The sequence below is a fragment of the Staurois parvus genome, unplaced genomic scaffold (genome assembly GCF_062004578.1).
Source record: "Staurois parvus isolate SC_StPar_1 unplaced genomic scaffold, SC_StPar_1.0 ptg000126l, whole genome shotgun sequence".
NCBI classification, from domain to species: domain Eukaryota; kingdom Metazoa; phylum Chordata; class Amphibia; order Anura; family Ranidae; genus Staurois; species Staurois parvus.
Window position 1 is genome coordinate 5,405,025 of NW_028317922.1, and position 24,237 is coordinate 5,429,261.

Here is a 24,237-nt window from a genome sequence, read left to right on the forward strand (position 1 = left end):
TTAAACAGTACAGGCACTTATTTTTCATGTTTTACATAGCTATACCTGCAAAATGGGCCAGCCTGAAGTGACCTAACTGGACTTAGTTTTCTGACTAAAGTTCAACTTTAAAGTGCATCTCTAGCCAAAAAAGTGTTGTTTTTGAATAGTGTTCAGAATGTTTATGAACCCTGACAGGTCCTATGTTACTGTCACAGTGCAGGAAAAAGTAGCAATAATATGCTTACTGAGATTTCCACTAATGAAAAGTACTATTGTGTTACATTAAAGGGTTACTTCACCTGTACCAAAAAACATTCTGCCTATGCAGATGAGGGGCATCTGTTGATTAAAACAAACTTTGCAGCCTTGACCACAAATGAATAATACTCCTGCTTTTAATTTAGGTCATTTACGTACCTCATGAAGCCTGACTTCTAGGATGTTGATAAGAGAAGCCTAGTGTTATTGCTCACCTTTATCAACACAGGAATGAGCTTTTTCTCTGATTCAAACTTCTCACATGTGATCTCTCTCCCCGATGCAGTATGTCGGACCTTAGGGTTTGAGAGCTCACTCCTGTGATGGTGAAGGTGAGAAGTAACACAAGGCTTCTCTTATTAACGTTTATGAGGAACGTCCTAGAACTATTCCATTCAAGCTTCATGAGATATGTTGGTGGACTACACCTATAGCAAGGGCATTATTCAACTTTGGTCAAAGCTGTACAGCTTGCTTTTATCTACAGATGCTCCTCACCTTCACAGGCAGTTTTTGGTAAAGGTGAATGAACCCTTTAAAGTGGAACCAAACACAAAATCTCCAGGGGGTAGAATTTGTCACCAGAACAGGAATGCAAAGTCTTTTTTTTTCTCCCTTGGTTCGTGAGTTTTTGCATTTGTGAGGCATATTATCAGCATGAAAAGAAAAGAGCCAGGTGCTGGGGACAATGCAACTCATCACCAGTTGCTGAAGAGGGTTGGTACAGGACCCCAAGAAATGGTGGCAGCAGGGGGTGAAGTACTGACAAGAACCCAGACCCATCATTGCTGGAGGACAGCACAACAGCTGGTAGGTGTGCCTTTTGCTGGTGTGTCACAGTATAGTTGCATATTATGATGAGAGCGCATCTCCACCAATGCAGGTTTAATTCCACTTTAAGAGAAATTTCCTCTCTCTGTGTGATACACACAGTGAAAGGAAATCACCCGAGCAAGGCCAGTGGGTTTATTTCTCTTGGGAAACATTGTATAACAATTCCCAAACAAGTGTGGAATTCTAAGAATGTCTAAGTCTGTAAGAAAAAAAGAGAGTAAAGGGAAAATCATCATCTGATGTTTACTGATTACTAGCTGTTATCACAGATTATGGCAAACAATGCTATTCCAAGACTGATACTGTGGACATGACCATTCACTGGCCAGGTTTTGTCTGACACAGGAGTGTCTCTGCGGCACACAATGGAATAAGAAAGTATTTGTATTTAAATTTATAATGAAGTTGCAGTAATTATGTTAATGTTAAAGGCGACTTGAAAAAAAGAGCAGTTGGATATGCCATACAGCAGATGACCAATTAAGTGTAGCTAAATCTGGATTTGAGTTTTTACACTATTATTTTTTTCCAAATGCCATCCTAAAATCATTACCCCTAGTGTGTATTGTATTTCTTTTTTAAAACATGTCTGATTCTAAGTGACTTTAGCCAGTTCACCTCTAACATATACTCTCTATGGACCAGAGCAATTTTTACATTTCTACTATGGGCCTGTTTATTCTGTAATAACTTTGTCATTACTTAAACTGGAACTGTACTGCCTCTGTGTGCCACAAATCAAAAGCGCTATTTAATTTATTTCTAATATTCAAAGCAAACTTGCTCATCCATCCATGTCTCCATGCTTTATTTTGCTGAGAAATCACTTTGAAAAACACCCCCTAGCATTACTGGCCGTGGCCAGCTTGAGTAAGGGCAGATGATTAATTCCTGGAATTCATCTGCCCTTAGATTATGCATGCAGGCAGAAAGGTGTGCTTAGCTGTGAAAACCCCTCCTCCTTTCTTGAAGACTCCCGGGATGTATGATGTCATTTGCCTAGGCATGGAAACTAGGAAGTAACTAAATACATGTAAAAAACTGTTTAAAACAATATACAGTGGGGCAAAAAAGTATTTAGTCAGCCACCAATTGTGCAAGTTCTCCCACTTAAAAAGATGAGAGAGGCCTGTAATTGGCATCATAGGTAGACCTCAACTATGAGAGACAAAATGAGAAAAAAAATCCAGACAATCACCTTGGCTGATTTGGAAAGAATTTATTTGCAAATTATGGTGGAAAATAAGTATTTGGTCACCTACAAACAAGCAAGATTTCTGGCTCTCACAGACCTGTACCTTCTTCTTTAGTGGGATAATGTTGACAGAGAGTGAAGTTCCAGTTTAAAGCGGAACCAAACCCATTGATTTCCTGCTTCCCAAAACAGCTACATTCAAAGCATGTTGTGAATGATAACTGTCACAATTGATTGTGTTCTCAACTGATCAAACCATCAATCGGCTGGTGTCATAACTGATTATATGTGTAGGACCATGTCAACTGCAGATCAAACAAAGGCTAAAATGGCAGCTTCCTTAGATGTAAAAGTATAGTGGGGTTTAGTTCTGCTTTAAAATAACAAATACATACATCCTTTTTTTTCATTCTTTGGCCGATATTTTGCAAAAATTGTTTTTATGCAATCCACAGTCCAAATTTAACAAACAAAAAGATGTATACTGTATACAGTAAGTAAAGAATAACTTAATATATAATTTGCCCTGTTTAAAATGTAAAACAATATAATTCTGGTACAAAGCACAGCAAAGTTATTTACAAATAAAACAAAAGCTTTTTTTAAACTGTGCACTTTTTAATAAAGTGGTTGTAAAGGCAGGATATTTTTACTTTAATGCATTCCCTGCATTAAGGTAAAAAATGTCCCAGCATTTTATTGCTCCCTCATCTCCCTATATACATGCCTATCCTAGTCCTATCTCGATCCAGCGCTGTGCCCATCTGCAGTGGCACTAGTCTCTGTCCTCCTCACAGGACAGAGGCATCAGTGGGAGCTCTTGGCTCCTGCTGCTATCAATTAAATCCTGTGAGGAGGGAGCGGGAAGTGGCAAAAAGTACAGAGGAGGAGCGAAGAATGTCGTCATGGGACCCAATAAAAGGTTTAAGGCTGCTCTGTGCATTACCACTGCACACAACAGGTAAGTATAACATATTATTTTTATTAATAAAAAAAAAAATAATTATCTTTTCAAACCGCTTTAAAACAATGCTGAAATAAAATAACCAATAATCAAAAGGGAGGTGTTAATGGGCTTAAATATGAACAAATTTTATTTAAAAATAACTAAATGATTCCTTCCGATCATTAAAAAGGACATCTACTCTTGTCAAGAACATGCAACTGGGCAATGCCACAATGCTATGGTCTATCAGCAACATTATTTCGTTGGCAAGTCATCATAGCACTAATCTATGGAAGTGATAATCTAATGGTGTATCCTTGCATTAATAACCAATGAGGACCATACTGTGAGACTCAGGTATTCTATGTCATACCTCTATTATACAGCAACTCCCAGCTCTCATTTTGACTTCCCAGAATTGCTGGCAAGTATGAGGAGGTAGCAAAAACAGGGCAGGAGGTCACGAAGTACTACACAAGCCCTGTGTACTTCAATGATGTGGATGTTGGATGTGGTATATACACCCAAAAAACAACTATATTAGGTAACAGCACATGCACTAGGATAACAGTTTCTGAAGACATTTCTTACCAAATCTAATCCTCTGAATGTTCATACTGTATAAAACATGTGCTTGTTCACACAATAAGCATCCAATTCCACTATATAAGAAAATGGATAACTGGATTGTAATGTGGAGCTAAGTTTGCAATGTAATATTTCAGGGCTTGGTAGTCTAGTATTATCTGCAGTGTCCAGAGTCACTGAATGCAGCTTCAATGACAATCCAAGACTAAATGCTTTTAAGTTCACATTCCACAAACAGTGCAATGAACTGAAAATGTAAATCCAATCCATGTTCCTTTTCAGCTTGTTCTTTAAATCAGTAATCACAGTTCATCAGACAGAAGCCACAATGACAGTTCCCAACAGCAGGTGTATGGATGTTGAAATGGAAAACAACAATTTGTGAACCCCATATGAAAATATTGGAAATGTTGCTATATATGTTTTATGTATAAATAGATTTTTTGATTTGATAAAATTTAACAAAAAAATGGCTTTTTACAATTTACTATGTGCCCTATAAAGTCCCTTGCTATGAATTTCTTGGGAGCTGTACATGTACTATGGATGATTTGAGCATATAGGACACAGAACCTAATTCATGACTAGTTGTTAATAAATTTGAGACATGGTAAAACATGGACTACATGTATAGCCAGACACATAAAGGGGTTATATAATGAGGAAGCAATACAGTAAATATTACTCTGTACTATAACATTTAGCATTCTAAAACCAGAATGAAGAAGACTGTGGGGACCTACAAAGCAATATTAAAGCTGAACTCTGGGAAAACTTAAGTCCCCCCTTGAAGCGGGGGCTGCCCCCACTGCAGCAGTTAATTCTTCGTTTATTCTAGGAGACGGGACGGTTACAGCACTGTCCCTCAGCATCCTCATGTCCAATGCAGGGCTATGGTGCCTGACATCAGGGAACCTTACACCACCAGAATGCAGGGGAGAAAAGGTTGCAGGGACCAGTCTAGCAATGCAGAGGAGCCTGCAGAAGATAAGGAAAGTAAAACTGCTTAGACATAAACAAGCAGTTAACCATTGCAGTGAGGGAGCAGCCCCACTGCAAGTAAGGATTTTTAGTTTTCATGGAGTTCAGCTTTACAATTAAGCGACATAAAACCATACCGATCCAAATAAATATACCAGGATGGCCACAGAGTTCTGACTTTTGAAACAGAAGAGAACTAGGATGTATTACCTTCTCAGCTTTCTTGTCCGAAATGTCCTGTTTCTCCAATACAGCTATGCTTTCCTTTAGGTTCTTCACTATGTCTGCAGGAGACTTGTGGGACTTCCCAAAGGGGAATGGCATGTTTGCTAGTGCTAGCGTAACACTGATTTATAGTACACCTGAAAAAGAAAAAAAAAATACAAAAAGAATCAACAACAGCTGCACTGGATTCCAGTTCATTCCAATAACATTTTACCGCTCTACTAAGCACTTGAAACAATTCTATAACTTTAGGATAGCAATATTGTTCAGGCAAAAGTCCTGTGCTCACCAACAAATATGCCACTTGTAAAGACAGAAACAAGGAGAGGAATCTGGGGTCTGGAACCCAAATGATTGCAAAGAACAGCAAAAAATGGAACAGTATTTAGTGGCTGAAAAACTGGCAGCTGTATTTCATGACAAGGCTAAGAAATTTAGAAAGGTTTGGTCCCCTTGGATCACTCACTATTTCCCTGGTGACTGATTTATTCTCTATAGACAAGTTGTGGTCTGACTGGTCTCACTCCTCTCCTCTTACCACCAACCCTGCCCTATCCCTCCCCCAATCCCTTTTTCTAAGAGGTCCACATTGCATACTTTACGAATATTTCTGGGCTGAAAGAAATCCCCATGAGAGTCCCCCCTTACATCATGGTTCCCTTCAAAGTCCTCCCTTACATCAGAGGTCCCATCAAAGTCCACCTTATATCAGTTACCATCAGAGTTCCCTCTGTGGCATTGTCCCCCTCTCTAAAAGACTGCAAAAAAGTACTTGTAGAGAAAAAAAAAAAAAAGTGTTAGGACATTATTTCTCCCATAGCGCCTAAGTAAGGAGGATGTTATCCTACTTCTGGTACTGCATGTCTTGGAGACAAACATGCTTGTAAACACCCAGATGTGCATGGACAAACAGGATAAAACAGAGTTGATTCTACAGGCTACAAGAAATAAAATGTCAAATGCCTGTATAATCACTTAGGCTCCATTCATACTTGTGAGACTTCAAAATTGTGTGATTTTCATTGCGACTTTACAGTACGACTTGATGCGACTTTGACCAAGGATGATTGTTTGTGCTGTACAAACATTGCACACAAGTCGCATGTATAATATAAAGGTGCAACTTTTATACGACTTTAGAAGGTTTACATTGAAGTCTATAGCCCTCAAGTTGCATCAAAGTCGGACCAAAGTAGTGCAGAAAGTTGCTGAGACTTCAAGTTGCACAGATTTAAATGGTACCCATTGGGAAACATGGGGTGCGACTTATGTGACTTTGGACCCCAAAGTCACATGACAAGTCGCACAACTGTGAATGGGCTCTTAAAAGACCCAGCCTTTTCTAACACTTTTTGTTTACATTTAAAAAATTTGTATTTTTTGCTGGAAAATTACTTAAAACCCGCAAACATATATTTTGTTTAGCAAAGGCCCTAAAGAATAAAATGGTGGGTTTTGCCGTTTTGGTATGTCACACGGTATTTGCACAGCAGTTTTTCAAACTTGAGTTTTTTGGGGAAAAATACACTCCAGAATTTTAATGCATACAACGCAATAACCAATTTTTTGGTAAAATATGATTCTACACAAAGTAAATCGATACCAAACATGTCACACTTCAAAATTGTGCATGCTTGTGGAATGGCGCCAAACTACTAGGAGACCCTTTAAAAGCCTTTACAGGTTACCAGTTTAGAGTTAGAGAGGAAGTCAGGTACTAGAATTATTGCTCTTGCTCTGACGTTTGTGGAATTATCTCACGTGTGGTGCAATCACCGTTTACTTATGTGTGCTGGACCAATACATGCGAGCATGGAGGTGCTTTTAAAAAAAAACTTTTTTACATTTCATCCCGGAATACCATTTGAAGCCCGTAGCATACATATGCTAGTGGGTCTTCAAGTGGATAAGAAACATTTTTTATGCCCAGTGTGCATGAAGTCTAAAATTACATAGAAGCTTTAGAAAGTTAAAGCAACTTCGAAAGTAATTTTCAGTTAATTTAAATCAATGGCTTTCATTAAAAGAATACTTGGTGATCCTGCCATGAAGTTCCATGCTCACTGACAATGTTCAGTCCCTGTTTCCCAATAGTGCACTTGCATTGTCACCCTGTCATACGCACTACCAATGGAAAGTGCAAGCAGCTGTGCTGATGCTCATTTTACAGGAATGTTCCACTATTGTTACAATCAGGAAACCAGTCCTGAAAAACGACATGCTGGATTCCATGCATGTATACTGGATGTGGCTGCACAGTGGCCGCAGGGCTAATATGCAAGAAAAGATGACAAAAGGTGAAAATAATACATAAAAAAATAATTGCAGCAGTTGCTGGTACACAGTGCTTTAACAAACAAAATGCCATTCCATGCTGTACAATCATACTATAAGTAGACCCCCCCCAAAAAAAAAAAACCTCTAAAGACCCATGCTGTGTAATGCTCTGCATGCTGAGCTATAAATATCCAAAAGGCATGTAAAATAACTGATTTCTGTGTGCACTTACATTTACTTTTATATTCTCTTTTGGGTATTCAGAGGCACTGGTGACATAGCCAGGGCCTCTTACTTGCCCTCAGGAAAGGTTACGTCACCAGTGCCTTCCAGGGAAATCTTTAAAGTCAAGAAATCTTGCAAGATCTCAGGAAAAAAAAATTTTTTCAATGGATGCAAGGTCAAGATCAGGTGCAGGCATCATCGGTAGGCCGGCAGAGAGTAAGGAAGAAGCCAGCCATTGTTGACTTTTTTTTTAATGGCAGTGCAAGTTTCCAAACCATGGTGGGGACAGATCAAGGTGACTTCAGAGAAAAGACAAGAAAGAGGTAAATATAAGGGCCTATCCTATTGGACATACTGTACTTTTATATCAACTGATTTTTTTCAGTAGGCTCTAACACTGAATAGTACTCCAAAGGAGATTGTACAAGCAGACTGTAACGTGTCACCTGCTTCAGCTTAACCAACAAGTGTGTAGTGCACTATACAGTCATTGGGAAATCTGCAGGGAAGCATAGGATTACACTGCAATGTGTGAAGCCAGCTTTACAGCCTGGGCAATTTATAGATCTCTAAAATCCTGCGCACATTTCAGCATTATATGACCAGCTGTTTGCAGGCTTGCAGTAGAAATTACCTTTGCACTATTTACCTGTCTAGGCCTTGCATCAGGAACACACAGGACATGAAAAAGGTCACTAAATAAATACAATGTTTACCTATTACCCTCAACCACACCCGCTGCTCAAAGGTCAGGCATTAAAGTACCCTCTGGAAATACACAATTTGCTTTCTTTCCACTACTAAGTTTTATCTAGGTACCCTCCCTACTTAAACAGATTTTTCAGTCTTTTCAAACAGTTTTGATGGCCAGTCACCCTTTTTTGTGCAGCCTGTCCTTCGAACTAACTACGTAATATGGTTTCTTTATCCTTCTGTTATAGTATATCTGTAAAAAAATTAATTAAAAAAAAAAAAAAAAAAAAAAAAAACACAAAACATTTAGGTCACAAGGTTGTTAGCACTCAAGAAAACCACTTGATAACTACCCTCACAAATGCCATGCAAGCTCCCTGATTCAAGTACACAAATACTGACCAGAAGACGTTTCTACCCCAGCCCCAAACTTAAGATGGGGGTGAAGAAGGGTGGGGAACACTTCTTTTCTTAATACTAGAAAACACAACTTAGTGGGTGAGATTTTCAGGGCTTCTGAAAGCAGTACCTAAACTTATAAGTGGAAGCTGGAAATCAATGAAGTAGAACACTACTCCAGTGATCTCCACTTTTACCTAGTCCCATGCTGAAAAGCCGGCCAGGCGCATTGTGAATACAGGAGGATGGGCAACATTCACAGAATGCTGTCCAGGGGCATGGGCCAGTTACAGTGCCTTGAAAAAAATATTCATACCCCTTGAAATTTTCCACATTTTGTCATGTTACAACCAAAAACGTAAATGTATTTTATTGGGATTTTATGTGATAGACCAACACAAAGTGGCACATAATTGGGAAGTGGAAGGAAAATGATAAACAGTTTTCAAATGTTTTTACAAATAAATATGTGAAACGTGTGGAGTGCATTTGTATTCAGCCCCCCTGAGTCAATACTTTGTAGAACCACCTTTCAGTGCAATTACAGCTACAAGTCTTTTTGGGGATGTCTCTACCAGCTTTGCTGGTGACATTTTTGCCCATTCATCTCTGCAAACTAGCTCAAGCTGTCAGATTGGATGGAGAGTGTCTGTGAACAGCAATTTTCAAGTCTTCCCACAGATTTTCAATTGGATTTAGATTTGGACTTTGGGCCATTCTAACACATGAATATGCTTTGATCTAAACCATTCCATTGTAGCTCTAGCTCCATCCATATTCCCATCAACTCTGACCAGCTTCCCTGTTCCTGGTGAAGAAAAGCATCCCCGCAATATGATGCTACCACAACCATGTTTCACAGTGGGGATGGTGTGTTGAGGGTGATGTGCAGTTTTAGTTTTCCGCAACACATAGCGATTTGCTTTTAGGCCAAAAAGTTCAATTTTGGTCTCATCTGACCAGAGCACCTTCTTCCTCATGTTTGCTGTGTTCCCCACATGGCTTCTCACAAAGGGCGAACGGGACTTCTTATGGCTTTCTTCTTGCCACTCTTCTATAAAGGCCAGATTTGTGGCGTGCACGACTAATAGTTGTCCTGTGGACAGATTCTCACACCTGAGCTGTGGATCTCTGCAGCTCCTCCAGAATTACCATGGGCCTCTTGGCTGCATCTCTGATTAATGTTCTCCTTGCCTGACTTGTCCGTTTAGGTGGATGGCCGTGTCTTGGTAGGTTTGCAATTATGCTATACTCTTTCTATTGTCGTATAATGAATTGAACAGTGCTCCATGAGATGTCCTGGACATCTGCTTAAAATTAATATGAGAATAATACAATTCTATATTATTTGAAAAGGAAGGTCGTACAGTGCAGGTATCATCCACAAGAAACTTTATTGGAGACCAACGTTCTGTCTGAGCAGTCTCCAATAACGTTTTTTGGGGTTGATACCAGTGGTGTATGACCCTCCTATTCAAACTTGCAACAAGTGCTACAGGAGTGCGAGTGGGTTCTATGCCGGGCTACACCTGCCCTTCACAGCTTAATGTTGGCCATACATGGGTCGAAAATCAACCAATTTTTTTGTCTGAAAATCGGACCTAAGAATAATCGACTGATTTTCACTCTGTTAGTGGGTCAATGGCAACGGCCGATTTTCGTGGTTCCTCCCTTTTTTGGTGATCAGGCATGTTGGGAAATTTGTGAAAAATGACAGATTTTCGACTAAATGATGATCAAATCGTATGATCGTTTTTCCAAAAAGAATATGCGCATGAGCCGTGACCTGGAAGGAACAAAAGTTTCGCCTGTTATATGGGCTGAACTTTATGACCAGGTTGGCCAATTTTCTAAATCACTGATGGCACCATCAGATTACCGAGCGAACAATGTTTCCGATTTTCGGACAAAAAATCTTTGGAATTCGACCCATGTATGGCCTGCATTAGTCTTAAGTTATTACTAAAACCAGTAAATAATTGAATGCAGAGGCAATGATTTAATATGATAAGGAGTAGATACATTTATATAGTCTTGCAGATATTACTGGCCCTTTGAGGGCAACCAGAATGCTGGTGTGGCTTGCAATTAAATTTGAGTTTGACACCCCCATCACATGCATGCACAGCCCATTTACCATAAGCCCACACTTATCTAAATTCTAATAAAGGGAAAGGCCATACCTCAAAACAACAGTAACTATTCTAATAACACATTTGTCCTAAAAGAAAACCTGTACTAGAGATACAAACTACTACAAGGGTATAACAGAGGGCATCGTAGTATTGCTTTGCAATGCGTAGTATTGCTTTGCATACCCTAAATTGGTCATTCCCCCTTCCCAATGAAGCACAGCAGGGGCTCCTGAAAAACTTCTGCAAATCAAGCTTTTCTGAAAGTAACCACTGGATAGGGTTAGGCAGATTCTGACATGCCTACACGCAGACCTGTGGGAGGGGGACTGGACGTAGAAGGTAGGATACCAAGAAACTAACGGTACGTACTCCAAGTTGCCTTCTGATAAATACTTGCCTTAAAGTGATTCTAAAGGTTGAAATAAAAAAAAACAAAAAAACACAACAGGCATTTTAAACGTACCTGCTCTGTGCAATGGTTTTGCACAGAGCAGCCCAGATCCCCCTCTTTTTGGGTCCTCTGCCGACACTCCCGTGCCCTGTTGAGAGCCCCCAATAGTGAGCCCCTGTTGTGTGAGCCAATAAGGAGAGAGAGCCCTGGCTCTCATGCACATCACTGGATCGACAAAAGTATATTGGGGGGGGGGGGGGGCTGTACATTGAATGTTTTTTACCTTAATGCACAGAATGCATTGTAAATAGTTTATTTGGGCCAAACTATTTCCAGAACAGAACTATAAAAATACAAAAAATGGTGTAGCGCTCTTAATACATAAATAATAATATAACAAATAGAGAACCAATCCCCAAAGGGATGACTAAGTGAATAAACAGTGAATGGATAAATGGTCTTAAACCTCTAAAAATGCAAACAAAAATGGTGTAACACTCTTAATACATAAGTAATAATATATCAAATAGTGAACCAATCCCCAATGGGATAAATAAGTAAATAAATAGTGAATGGATAAATGGTCTTAAACTGACCTACTGTGATCCAATACCACATCAAACAGTGCTGGATAACCAGATCACTACAGTGAATACCTCAATGTAATATTTGAATAAAAGTGAGCCACACACGTGATCCCAGCACTGGGGGACAAGTAATAGTGATAAAAGTGCTCAGTGTTGTGCAAACACTCAAAACCACATATATACAGTCAGGTCCATAAATATTGGGACATCGACACAATTCTAACATTTTTGGCTCTATACACCACCACAATGGATTTGAAATGAAACGAGCAAGATGTACTTTAACTGCAGACTGTCAGCTTTAATTTGAGGGTATTTACATCCAAATCAGGTGAACGGTGTAGGAATTACAACAGTTTGCATATGTGCATCCCACTTGTTAAGGGACCAAAAGTAATGGGACAGAATAATAATCATGAATCAAACTTTCACTTTTTAATACTTGGTTGAAAATCCTTTGCAGTCAATTACAGCCTGAAGTCTGGAATGCATAGACATCACCAGACGTTGGGTTTCATCCCTGGTGATGCTCTGCCAGGCCTCTACTGCAACTGTCTTCAGTTCCTGCTTGTTCTTGGGGCATTTTCCCTTCAGTTTTGTCTTCAGCAAGTGAAATGCATGCTCAATCGGATTCAGGTCAGGTGATTGACTTGGCCATTGCATAACATTCCACTTCTTTCCCTTAAAAAACTCTTTGGTTGCTTTTGCAGTGTGCTTTGGGTCATTGTCCATCTGCACTGTGAAGCGGCATCCAATGAGTTCTGAAGCATTTGGCTGAATATGAGCAGATAATATTGCCCGAAACACTTCAGAATTCATCCTGCTGCTTTTGTCAGCAGTCACATCATCAATAAATACAAGAGAAGCAGTTCCATTGGCAGCCATACATGCCCACGCCATGACACTACCACCACCATGCTTCACTGATGAGGTGGTATGCTTAGGATCATGAGCAGTTCCTTTCCTTCTCCATACTCTTCCCAATATTTATGGACCTGACTGTATGTGTAATAATAATAGTGACAAAATGATGATAAATAAAACCCCTAAAAAATAATAATATAGATGTTATTGCACAAAAACAATAAATAACAATAATTCCCAGGGGAAATATGAACAAAAAACCAGTGTCCACAATAATGCAAAATAACATGCAGGTGATCTTGTGCGTTGTTGCCTCCGGTGATAAATCCACACATGGCTAAAATGGCTCCTCACCTCCTTACCGTGACCCTAAAAAGGGCCTACAAGCATTTTGGGTCACTCCTGGACCCTCCAAGACCGGATTCCTTCTAATGATACTTTCCAACCAATTTCACATCAGGAAAAAAACGTGAGAACCTTCCAGGACAAGATCAGCCCGATGTCCCCTCTATATGGTCCTAATTGATAAGATCAGCTCCCACAGGATCCACATAAAGAGAGAACCCCAATAGTGTGAAACCTTTTTAATTATGCAGAGCAAATATACATATCCAGTGCACTCACATTTGTTTCCATCTTTCAAACAGCATTAGAACCTCATGTATGGGTGTACTTGCATGGGTTCTGTGAAAGTACAAAGATGGCGTCCACGCTGGAAGTTGCGTCACCATGTCACCTACGCATTGCGTCACGGCACACGTGACTTCATCAGGGTTTTATATATCATTATTTTGCAACTATTATTATTACACATATATATGTGGTTTTGAGTGTTTGTACAACACTTAGCACTTTTATCACTATTACTTGTCCCCCAGTGCTGGGATCACGTGTGTGGCTCACTTTTGAAATATTATGAGTTATTCACTGTAGTGATCTGGTTATCCAGCACTGTTTGCTGTGGTACTGGATCACAGTAGATCAGTTTAAGACCATTTATCCATTCACTATTTATTCACTTATTTATCCCATTGGGGATTGGTTCACTATTTGATATATTATTACTTATGTATTAAGAGTGCTACACCATTTTTGTTTGTATTTTTAGAGGTTTAAGACCATTTATTCATCCCATTGGGGATTGGTTCACTATTTGTTATATTATTTACGTATTAAGAGCGCTACACCAATTTTTGTATTTTTAGCGTTTTTCGCTTTTCGGTAATAAGGTGCAGGTGTTACCAGCCCATATTAGATACTTATTAGGTTTCCGAGCGCAGGAGGTATCATTATTTGTCAGAACAGAACTATGCAGCCGCTGTGTGTGCTGTAATGGACATTGCCTACAAACACTGAGTGGAGCTGTGTTCTGACAGCAGTACAGGGGACTTCCCAACTGCTGCTGGAATTAAAGAGAGTCGGGCTGAGTGTTTTTCTGCCATTCAGGAGAAGCTTTGTATTTTTTATCAACAAGGCTTCCCCTGATTACCCGAGATGGATCCGTGGGCAGATGGCGTCACAATTTCCACCTTTTTTCCCAGGAAAAAGTAAGAAAAAGAATACTTGAATATTTGCAAATAAAAGATGAAAAACCAAGGTACATTAACAGTCTTGGGAGTTAGTATATGGTGAAGTAATGGATAGCACAGATCTAGGAAGGAACCCATACTTGAATCGGTTCGTGTAATGAACAAGTAAAACTGCATTTCCATACACTTCAGCCAATAACAAAGTTCTCTATAGGGCTCAGTGACATACACCTTTGGCCACTCTTCTAAAAACCAGCTCTCCTTACACCAAGGGTGCTTCACCTTTTGAAGAGCAGGGGCACTTAGTCGATTTGTTCAACGGGCCACAATGAACTATGGGGTTTTACTGCTCCCTCAAATGGCAAATGTAAATAAGCGTGTCCACCATTCCCTATACAGCTGCTTCCACACTAATGCGCTGCGGTTTACCTGCACCGTGAGTGCAGCACAGTGCACCTGCGGCTTTTCTGCTCTTTGCCATAGACGTCTATTACATTGTGCACATGCGGTGCACTTTCTGAAGTGCATCAAAACACTTGCATCCATGAGTTTTGGTGCGCTTTTAGAAGGTGCACCTAACCCGCAGAATAGAAGTCTATGGCTCAGTGCAGCTAATCCAAGGAAAGCTGCAGGTACGCTGAGCCGCACCTATGGATCAATGTGAAAGCAGCCTTAAAGTTGTTAAACAATGCATGCACTGGGCATAATAGCTTCTCAATGGGCATATTAGCACCTATCAGTATTAATACCCTGATCTTTTTTTCTTGCACTAGTTGCTGGCATTGTTCTCCAGGCTACTAGAAAGGATTAGAGGCAGAGTACACTTGGTATTACTCCGCTTGGGACAGAAGCCAGCACTACACAGAAATCATTGGCTTATGCGGCTCCTGCTCACTCGGTTGCTGGCGCCGGCTCACTGCACTGTGATGCTCTGGGATGGTGGGTCGGCAAGCCCAAATCACAGTCACTGGATTGCCGACCCCAGGCATGTGCTTCCTTGGTTTGAGGTCAGGGACCGTACATTGAACACCCCTGCCTTACACTGATGAAAGGATCAGATTTTCTCTACACTACTGGACAACCTTTAGTCATTCCAAGGTTTTTGTACAGATAATTCAGACTCCTACCCACTTCTGCACTAAAGAAAGTTTGCATATTTTACAGCAAAGTACAGCATATCTGGACAAAAATGAGCTCTTAATTCAAAAAGTGCCTACAGATAAAAGGCGATATATTTGAATGACACAAATTACATGACACATTCATTCTGAGTCAAAATGATCAAAAATGCAGATATGACACAAGGGAAAGTACATACGTCCTTACATTTACCGCCACTTCCAATCCATGAAAACAGAATCTGGTGTCACAGATTAGGTGCCAATGATTAGATATTAGGGAGTCTGCAGGGTTAATTGGGACTGGTAGGCTGCAAGATGCGCTTTAAGGAATACTTTATCCCCAGTATCTCTAAGCAATGAGAAAGAAAAACTGAATTTTAGGTATAGATTTTATTGCGTAGTTACATTGGTCCTGCGTGGTCCAATGTAAGTATACATATGCCATGCCTGCGACCGCTATAGAAGTAAAGAAACACTGTAATAGTCACCATTATCACAGTCATCCACTCATCACTGCTGTCTTCTTTGTCCAGTGCGGAGCATCTACCCTGCTGCATAGTAGCCACAGGAGATCATTTGCTCAGCATGGCATCCATTCACAGAATGTCCAGCATTTTTCTCAATGAAGGCAAGGTGGTCTCTGAATGGACAAGGTGGTGAGGTGGAGCAGTGACATCACAATCTCTATCTCATCCAGTCAAGGAACGCCTTGCTTTTATTGAGTCAAATGCAAGGCGTTCCTTGAATAGCAGCAAGGCAGCCACTTGGCACAAGGCCTGGAAGACAGGATGTACACATCCAACAGGCGGTGTAGCTCAATGCAATGAGATGCATCCCCTCCAATAGGCTAGGTTTACACCAAAGTATTGAACTGGGTGTGCACTTTAGAAAATGGAACATGGTGCAATCAAACATTACAAAACATCACAGCAAATGTTTAATGCAGAAGATGCATAACATGTCTATTCTGCATTAAAGTTGCTTACCTGCCTGTCCGCACTATACTCAGATCTTCACATGGGCAGGAGTGATATCATCTCGGCCAAGCAAATTAAAACAATTGGCGATCAAAACCAAGAAGCCACTGAGCTGAAGAGGTCAGCAGCCGTCAGAGAGCTCTAGGACATCACAGCGCTGGAGGAGAGTAAAGCTCCACTTTAAGAAACAATCTGTGTTCATGTTAGAATAGTTAGTTTCTGTTGTGCAAATCCCAGAAGCCAGCTAACCAATATGTTTTGTTTATAATATGTGCCTCCCAATATAGCAAGGGCGTATTTAAATATAGGTCTTGTAGAACTGGGCAGGCTTTACAGGGACTATAAACTGCAAAACACTTTAAAGTCCTGCAGTTCATAGCAAAACAAGATTTTTCTTTGTCTGATTTCAGTTAATTCAGTAACTCTAATCAGCTAGTGTGAAAAATGCATGAATCCACAGCTTTTCTTGTTGAAGTGCCTATTCAAAATGTAGATCTCATAATGTTAAAGCCTAAGCATACTGAAAACAAAGACAAAAAAAAACAAACACAACTTCAGGTGTTTGTTAAGGAGCCCCTAAGATGGCACCATCACCTGCAACTGCCACCACTTGATCTCCTCACCATACCAGCAGCCTCAAGGTATGGGGTAAGGAGAACCAAAGATCGCAAATCAGGGAAGGAGGGTGCAACATACAGCAACCCACAGACATCCTTCCCTTACCCTCGCTACTTATCAAAAGGGACATTCTCACTTGCTGACACCAGAGAGGTGGGGAGAGACATTCCCAGCACCTCCTCAGAACAAAGGACTAATAAAAAACAACAAACAGGAGTTGTTGTGCATGTGCCTACAGGGGTAGTACACAATATCTCAGGGGCAGCAGTTGGTAAGGAGGCTCCACCCTCCAACATAATCTCCTGGTGCTGCAAGGGTTAATGAAGCACACAGAGCTGTGACATGCACTCATCAAGTGTGCCCAACAATGTCCACCCTTTCCAAAAAACTGCTCCATTCATAGATCCCTTTACTACAGCTTCTATGAATGAAATGTGACCTATGAATGAAGGGGGAATAGCAATCAATTCACCCATCCTACATACATAGATCCAGTTTCATTCCTAGAAGCTGTAGTTACAGCTTCTATGAATGGAGATGTTGGGCAGAAAGGGCAAACATGGTCAGTCACTCTGATGAGTGCTCGTCAACGCTCCCTCAACTCCATTAATATCTGTTGCACCAGAGGATTCCGATGGCTTAGGGGTGTAGTGAATAGGAGTAGGAGATTTTCTACTAAAGGAGGGAATAGCAGTACAAGAGACATATGGTATTAATCATCAGTAATGTCCCTTGTGCTGATTTGTTATTCTGCGTAAATGTAGGCTTTAAACTATGGACTTTTAAAAATAAAATAGTACCATGTTTGCCAGTTCTCCTGAATTTTAAAGACAGTAAAATATTTGTCCCTGGAAAGTATTTTGCTTACTTATCAGTTATCACTAACTGTGCAGTAAAATCCCTACTCTGCTACGCAATACACACATGGTTGCAGCTTCCCAGACTGATATCATCTAGTGCAATCTGAGGAATGTACAAAGCATACCAGGGACCAGTATTGCGTATACAGGGCAAAAAAAAAAAAAGCACCATAGGCTTGGGCCTTAAGAAAATACTGTTTGCTCTGGATAATAAAAAGTAGACACAAAGCATTATTTAAAAACACAGGGTCTCATTACTAGGTCCTCTTTCTATTGCTCCATTGCCTGACTCCAAGGGGTTTCTTTACTAAAGCTGGAGAGTCCAAAATCAGACTCCCTTCTGCATAGAAACCAATCAGCTTCTAACCTCAGCTTGTTCAATGAAGCTTTGGCAATGAAACCTGGAAGCTGACTGGTTTCTATGCAGAAGTGAGTCTGATTTTGGACTCTCCAGCTTTAGTAAATAAACCCCCAAATGTCAGTGTCCAGGATATATTTCAGTCAGATCACTGTAAGGAAATATCACTCGTTGACCGAGTATAGGTGTTCTTCAAACCAGTACATACAGGATGTACAGTGGATAGCAGTAATCAGTAATATTAGCACACAGCAATACTGTGCAATAATTGATACATTTTAGATGACAGAGATCAGTAAAAATAAAAAGCACTGGACATTTGATGAGGATTATCAGTGAATAGCAACAGCAAGCATTATGTTCAGACAGGTATAGATGGAAGTACATTAGAAAGCATGCAATAAATCAGCATTACAGTACTAAAAAGCACTGTGTATAGGCAAGTGACAATAGGTGCCCAGTGGGTAGCCGGGATCAGCATAGCAGGCAGGGTGGTGGTCATGGATACACAGTGGATGACAGGGATCAATAATTACAAAACACAACAGACAGTGAAAGGTAAAGATCTGTACAGCAGGCAGAGTGATGGTGACGTGTGTATGGTGGATAATAGAGATAAGTATAACCAGCAGGGTGGTGATGATGATAGGTGTACAGTGGATGGCAGAGATAAGTATAACCGGCAGGGTGGTGATGATGATATTTGTACAGTGGATGGCAGAGATAAGTATAACCGGCAGGGTGGTGGTGATGATGATGATGATGATAGGTGTACAGTGGATGGCAGAGATAAGTATAACAGGCAGGATGATGATGATGATAGGTATACAGTGGATGGCAGAGATAAGTATAACAGGCAGGGTGGTGATGATGATGATGATGATAGGTGTACAGTGGATGGCAGAGATAAGTATAACCGGCAGGGTGGTGGTGATGATGATAGGTGTACAGTGGATGGCAGAGATAAGTATAACATGCAGGATGATGATGATGATAGGTGTACAGTGGATGGCAGAGATAAGTATAACCGGCAGGGTGGTGGAGATGATGATGATGATGATGATAGGTGTACAGTGGATGGCAGAGATAAGTATAACAGGCAGGGTGGTGATGATGATGATGATGATAGGTGTACAGTGGATGGCAGAGATAAGTATAACCGGCAGGGTGGTGGTGATGATGATAGGTGTACAGTGGATGGCAGAGATAAGTATAACATGCAGGATGATGATGATGATAGGTGTACAGTGGATGGCAGAGATAAGTATAACAGGCAGGGTAATGGCGATAATAATCTTTGTATGGTGGATGGATAGGGAGGTGGTGATAGCTGTATGGTGAATGGTAAGGATGAGTATAGAAGGCAGAATGATGATGGGTGTACAGTGGATTGTAGGGATCAGAATAGAAGACAGGGTGGTGGTTGTACAGTAAATGGAAAGAAAAGAATAGCAGGGAGGGTGATGGGTGTATGGTGGATAATAGGGATCTATATATCAGTCAGGATGATGATGAGTATGGCAGGCAGGGTGGTGGTAGTGGTAATAATGATAGGTGTACAAAAGATGGTAGGGATCTGTATAGTAGGAAGGATGGTGGTGATGATGAGAGTCCAGTGAATGGTAGGGATTAGTATATTAGGATGGGAGGTGGTGGATCTGGCAATGCTGAGTGTACAATGGATGGAATGGATCTGTGTACTAGGGTGGTGGTGATGATGATTGGTGTACGGTGGATGGTGGGGATCTGTGTATTAGGGTGGTGATGATGATGAGTGGATGGTAGGGATCTGTGCATTAGGGTGGTAGTGATGATGGGTGTACGGTGGATGGTAGGGTCTGTGTATTAGGGTGGTGGTGATGATGAGTGTACGGTGGATGGTAGGGATCTGTGTATTAGGTGGTGGTGATGATGATGATGGGTGAACGGTGGAAAATAGGGATCTGTGTATTAGGGTGCTGTTGATGATGGGTGTATGGTAGGGATCTCTGTATTAGGGTGGTAGTGATGATGGGTGTACGGTGGATGGTAGGGATCTGTGTATTAGGGTGGTGATGATGATGGGTGTACAGTAGGGATCTGTGTATTAGGGTGGTAGTGCTGAGTGTACAGTGGATGGTAGGGATCTGTGTAGCAGGGTGGAGGTGCTGGTGATGGATATACAGTGGATGGTAGGGATGAATATAGCAGACAAGGTGGTGATAATGATAAGTGTAATGTAGGGATTAGTATAGTAGGAAGGTTGCTGGTGATGATGGGTGTACGGTGGATGGTGGGGATCTGTGTATTAGGGTGGTGGCGATGATGGGTGTACGGTGGATTGTGGGGATCTGTGTATTAGGGTGGTGATGATGGATGTATGGTAGGTATCTGTGTATTAGGGTAGTGGTGGTGATGGGTGTACAGTGGATAGTAGGGATCTATGTATTAGGGTGGTGGTGATGATGAGTGTACGGTGCATGGTAGGGATCTGTGTATTAGGTGGTGGTGGTGATGATGGGTGTTTGGTGGATGCTGGGGATCTGTGTATTAGGGTGGTAGTTGTGATGATGATGGGTGTACAGTGGATGGTAGGGATCGGTGTATTAGGGTGGTGGTGGTGATAATGGGTGTACGGTGGATGGTAAAGAACTGTGTATTAGGGCAGTGTTGATGGGTGTACGATGCATGGTAGGGATCTGTGTATTAGGGTGGTGGTGCTGATAGGAGTACAGTGGATGCTAGGGATCTGTGTATTAGGGTGGTGGTGGTGATGATGGCTGTACGGTGGATGGTAGGGATCGGTGTATTAGGGTGGTGGTGGTGATGATGGCTGTACGGTGGATGGTAGGGAACTGTGTATTAGGGTGGTGGTGCTGATGGGTGTACAGTGGATGGTAGGGATCGGTGTATTAGGGTGGTGGTGGTGATGTTGGCTGTACAGTGGATGGAAGAGATCGGTGTATTAGGGTGGTGGTGGTGATGATGGCTGTACGGTGGATGGTAGGGAACTGTGTATTAGGGTGGTGGTGCTGATGAGTGTACAGTGGATGGTGGGGATCTGTGTATTAGTGTGGTGGTGATGATGGGTGTATGGTAGATGGTAGGGATCTGTGTATTAGGGTGGTGGTGATGATGGGTGTATGGTAGGGATCTGTGTCTTAGGGTAGTATTGATGGGTGTATGGTAGGGATCTGTGTATTAGGGTGGTGGTGATGATGGGTGTATGGTAGGGATCTGTGTCTTAGGGTAGTATTGATGGGTGTATGGTAGGGATCTGTGTCTTAGGGTGGTGATGATGATGGGTGTATGGTGGGGATCTGTGTATTAGGATGGTGGTGATGAATGTATGGTAGGGATCTGTGTAAAAGGGTGGTGATGGGTGTATAGTAGGGATCTGTGTCTTAGGGTGATGATGATGGGTGTATGGTAGGGATCCGTGTATTAGGATGGTGGTGATGGATGTATGGTAGGGATCTGTGTAATAGGGTGGTGATGGGTGTATGGTAGGGATCTGTGTATTAGGATGGTGGTGATGGATGTATGGTAGGGATCTGTGTATTAGGATGGTGGTGATGGATGTATGGTAGGGATCTGTGTATTAGGATGGTGGTGATGGACGTATGGTAGGGATCTGTGTAATAGGGTGGTGATGGGTGTATGGTAGGGATCTGTGTAATAGGGTGGTGATGGGTGTATGGTAGGGATCTGTGTAATAGGGTGGTGATGGGTGTATGGTAGGGATCTGTGTATTAGGATGGTGGTGGATGTATGGTAGGGATCTGTGTATTAGGATGGTGGTGATGGATGTATGGTAGGGATCTGTGTATTAGGATGATGGTGGTGATGGATGTATGGTAGGGATCTGTGTATTAGGATGGTGGTGATGGACGTATGGTAGGGATCTGTGTAATAGGGTGGTGATGGGTGTATAGTAGGGATCAGTGTCTTAGGGTGATGATGGGTGTATGGTAGGGATCTGTGTATTAGGATGGTGGTGATGGATGTATGGTAGGGATCTGTGTAATAGGGTGGTGATGGGTGTATGGTAGGGATCTGTGTAATAGGGTGGTGATGGGTGTATGGTAGGGATCTGTGTAATAGGGTGGTGATGGGTGTATGGTAGGGATCTGTGTATTAGGATGGTGGTGAAGGATGTATGGTAGGGATCTGTGTATTAGGATGATGGTGGTGATGGATGTATGGTAGGGATCTGTGTATTAGGATGGTGGTGATGGACGTATGGTAGGGATCTGTGTAATAGGGTGGTGATGGGTGTATAGTAGGGATCAGTGTCTTAGGGTGATGATGGGTGTATGGTAGGGATCTGTGTATTAGGATGGTGGTGATGGATGTATGGTAGGGATCTGTGTAATAGGGTGGTGATGGGTGTATGGTAGGGATCTGTGTAATAGGGTGGTGATGGGTGTATGGTAGGGATCTGTGTATTAGGATGGTGGTGATGGATGTATGGTAGGGATCTGTGTATTAGGATGGTGATGATGGATGTATGGTAGGGATCTGTGTATTAGGATGGTGGTGGTGGATGTATGGTAGGGATCTGTGTAATAGGGTGATGATGGGTGTATAGTAGGGATCTGTGTCTTAGGGTGATGGTGGGTGTACGGTGAACGGTAGGGATCTGTACAGCAGGGTGGCAATGATGAGTGTGCGGTGGGTCCGGGCAGAGAACGTGGCTCCGGATACTCACAGGTGGGCAGTCGGTGTGCAGATACAGGCTCCCCCCCTCAGCCGGGCGCTGTTAGTGTGCGGCCTGTCCCCGTCTGCAGCCTTTCCTGTGCAGGGCAGTGTATAGGGGGGGATCCTTTCTTCTCCGCTCTCTTCCTGGGCTTTTGTCCTCTCTAGTCACTTCCGGGGTGTCTGGAAGCGGCTGACACGGCTGGAGCACCCCTCCTTTCCTTCCACTCCCGGGTGTCTCGGTAGAGGGGTCACTCCGGGGGGAGTCTCTCGCCTTTCTTTAGGGTCACTCCGGGCGGCTCCTCTCGTCTCTATGGTGTTCTCGGTCCCAGAGGGATAGCTTCCGGCGCACGAGGTGACGTCACTTTGACGGCGCCAGCGGAGGGCTCGCTGTGGTTGCACTCTATAGTAAGGCGAGGGTAGAGCGGTCTTGTGGATCGTGTGGTTGGCTCAGGGGCTCCCCTATGCGGTGTGGAGCGGGATGAGGCGAAGTGGTATTGTGGGGGAGGGGTTATGTGTTGTTGAAGGACGTGGTGACGAGTAATTTGATATCCTGTGTGCTGGGGACGTGTTCTACTAAACATGACGTGCTGCTGAGGTGTGAGGATGTGATGGAGGAGCTCAGAGGACGTGTACATGTGTCACCTACCAATAACGAGAAAACAAGTCATAAGAGCCATGCTAGAGGGGGGCATTTCTAGGAGTCATGGAGGGGCAGCCATAGACATGTCTTTTTTCTTTATACACAAAAGTGTACAAAAAAGTTCATGTGAACACATACAAACCAGTGAGCTCAGGACTCATTTACGCCTGTAATTGAGGGGTGGTAAAAACCTCAAAGTTGAGCCACATTTTTTGCCCCTCAACCACTCCCTCTGTTGCTGGTGTACACATGTCATGATCACTATAAACATCATATTCCTATGCTGTTCCTTCAAAGCATTGTGTCATGGGCTGGGATTCCCACGCACGTTATAACCCTGCCAAAGGTTGGTTCTGGCGCAGCACGCTCTTTGTGAGAGCCGGCTCATACACACTAAAGGAACAGCATTCCCATACTGTTACTTCAGAGTACTGTGCCGTGGCCTGGAACTCCTGTGCGCATGCGTGGGAATGACATCTTTGTGGCTCGGCCAGTCAGACGGCGAACCTGGAAGGAAGACTGAGTGTAGATGGAAGCCTCTGCAGCGGTGACAGCACAACACTTGAGGGCTTCATTCTAAGGGTACAGTGAGGAACAGAAGTATTTGAACACCCTGCGATTTTGCAAGTTCTCCCACTTAGAGATCATGGAGGGGTCTGAAATTCACATTGTAGGTGCATTCCCACTCTGAGAGACAGAATTAAAAAAAAAATCAGGAAATCCCATTGTATGATTTGTAAAGAATGTATTTGTCTTGCACTGCTGAACATAAGTATTTGAACACCTGAGAAAATCAGTGTTAATATTTGGTACAGAAGCCTTTGTTTGCAATTACAGAGGTCAAACGTTTCCTGTAGTTCTTGACCAGGTTTGC

General features: G+C 42.2%; 1 protein-coding gene across 2 annotated transcripts in view; it reads right to left on the reverse strand.

Moving 5' to 3' along the window:
- Positions 1 to 23,091, reverse strand: part of LOC149467039 (calcium-binding protein 39) — a 53,264-nt gene extending 30,173 nt beyond the window's left edge. The window contains exons 1-2 of one of the 2 annotated variants that reach the window (XM_089672371.1): positions 22,734 to 23,091; positions 4,995 to 5,146 (exon numbers count right to left, since the gene is read on the reverse strand). In XM_089672371.1, coding sequence (XP_089528497.1) covers positions 4,995 to 5,108 — 114 coding nt within the window. In that variant the 5' untranslated portion in view covers positions 5,109 to 5,146; positions 22,734 to 23,091. The remainder of the gene's footprint in view (positions 1 to 4,994; positions 5,147 to 22,733) is intronic. The other variant, XM_089672373.1, reaches the window with a different exon arrangement.
- Positions 23,092 to 24,237: the final 1,146 nt, after the last annotated feature.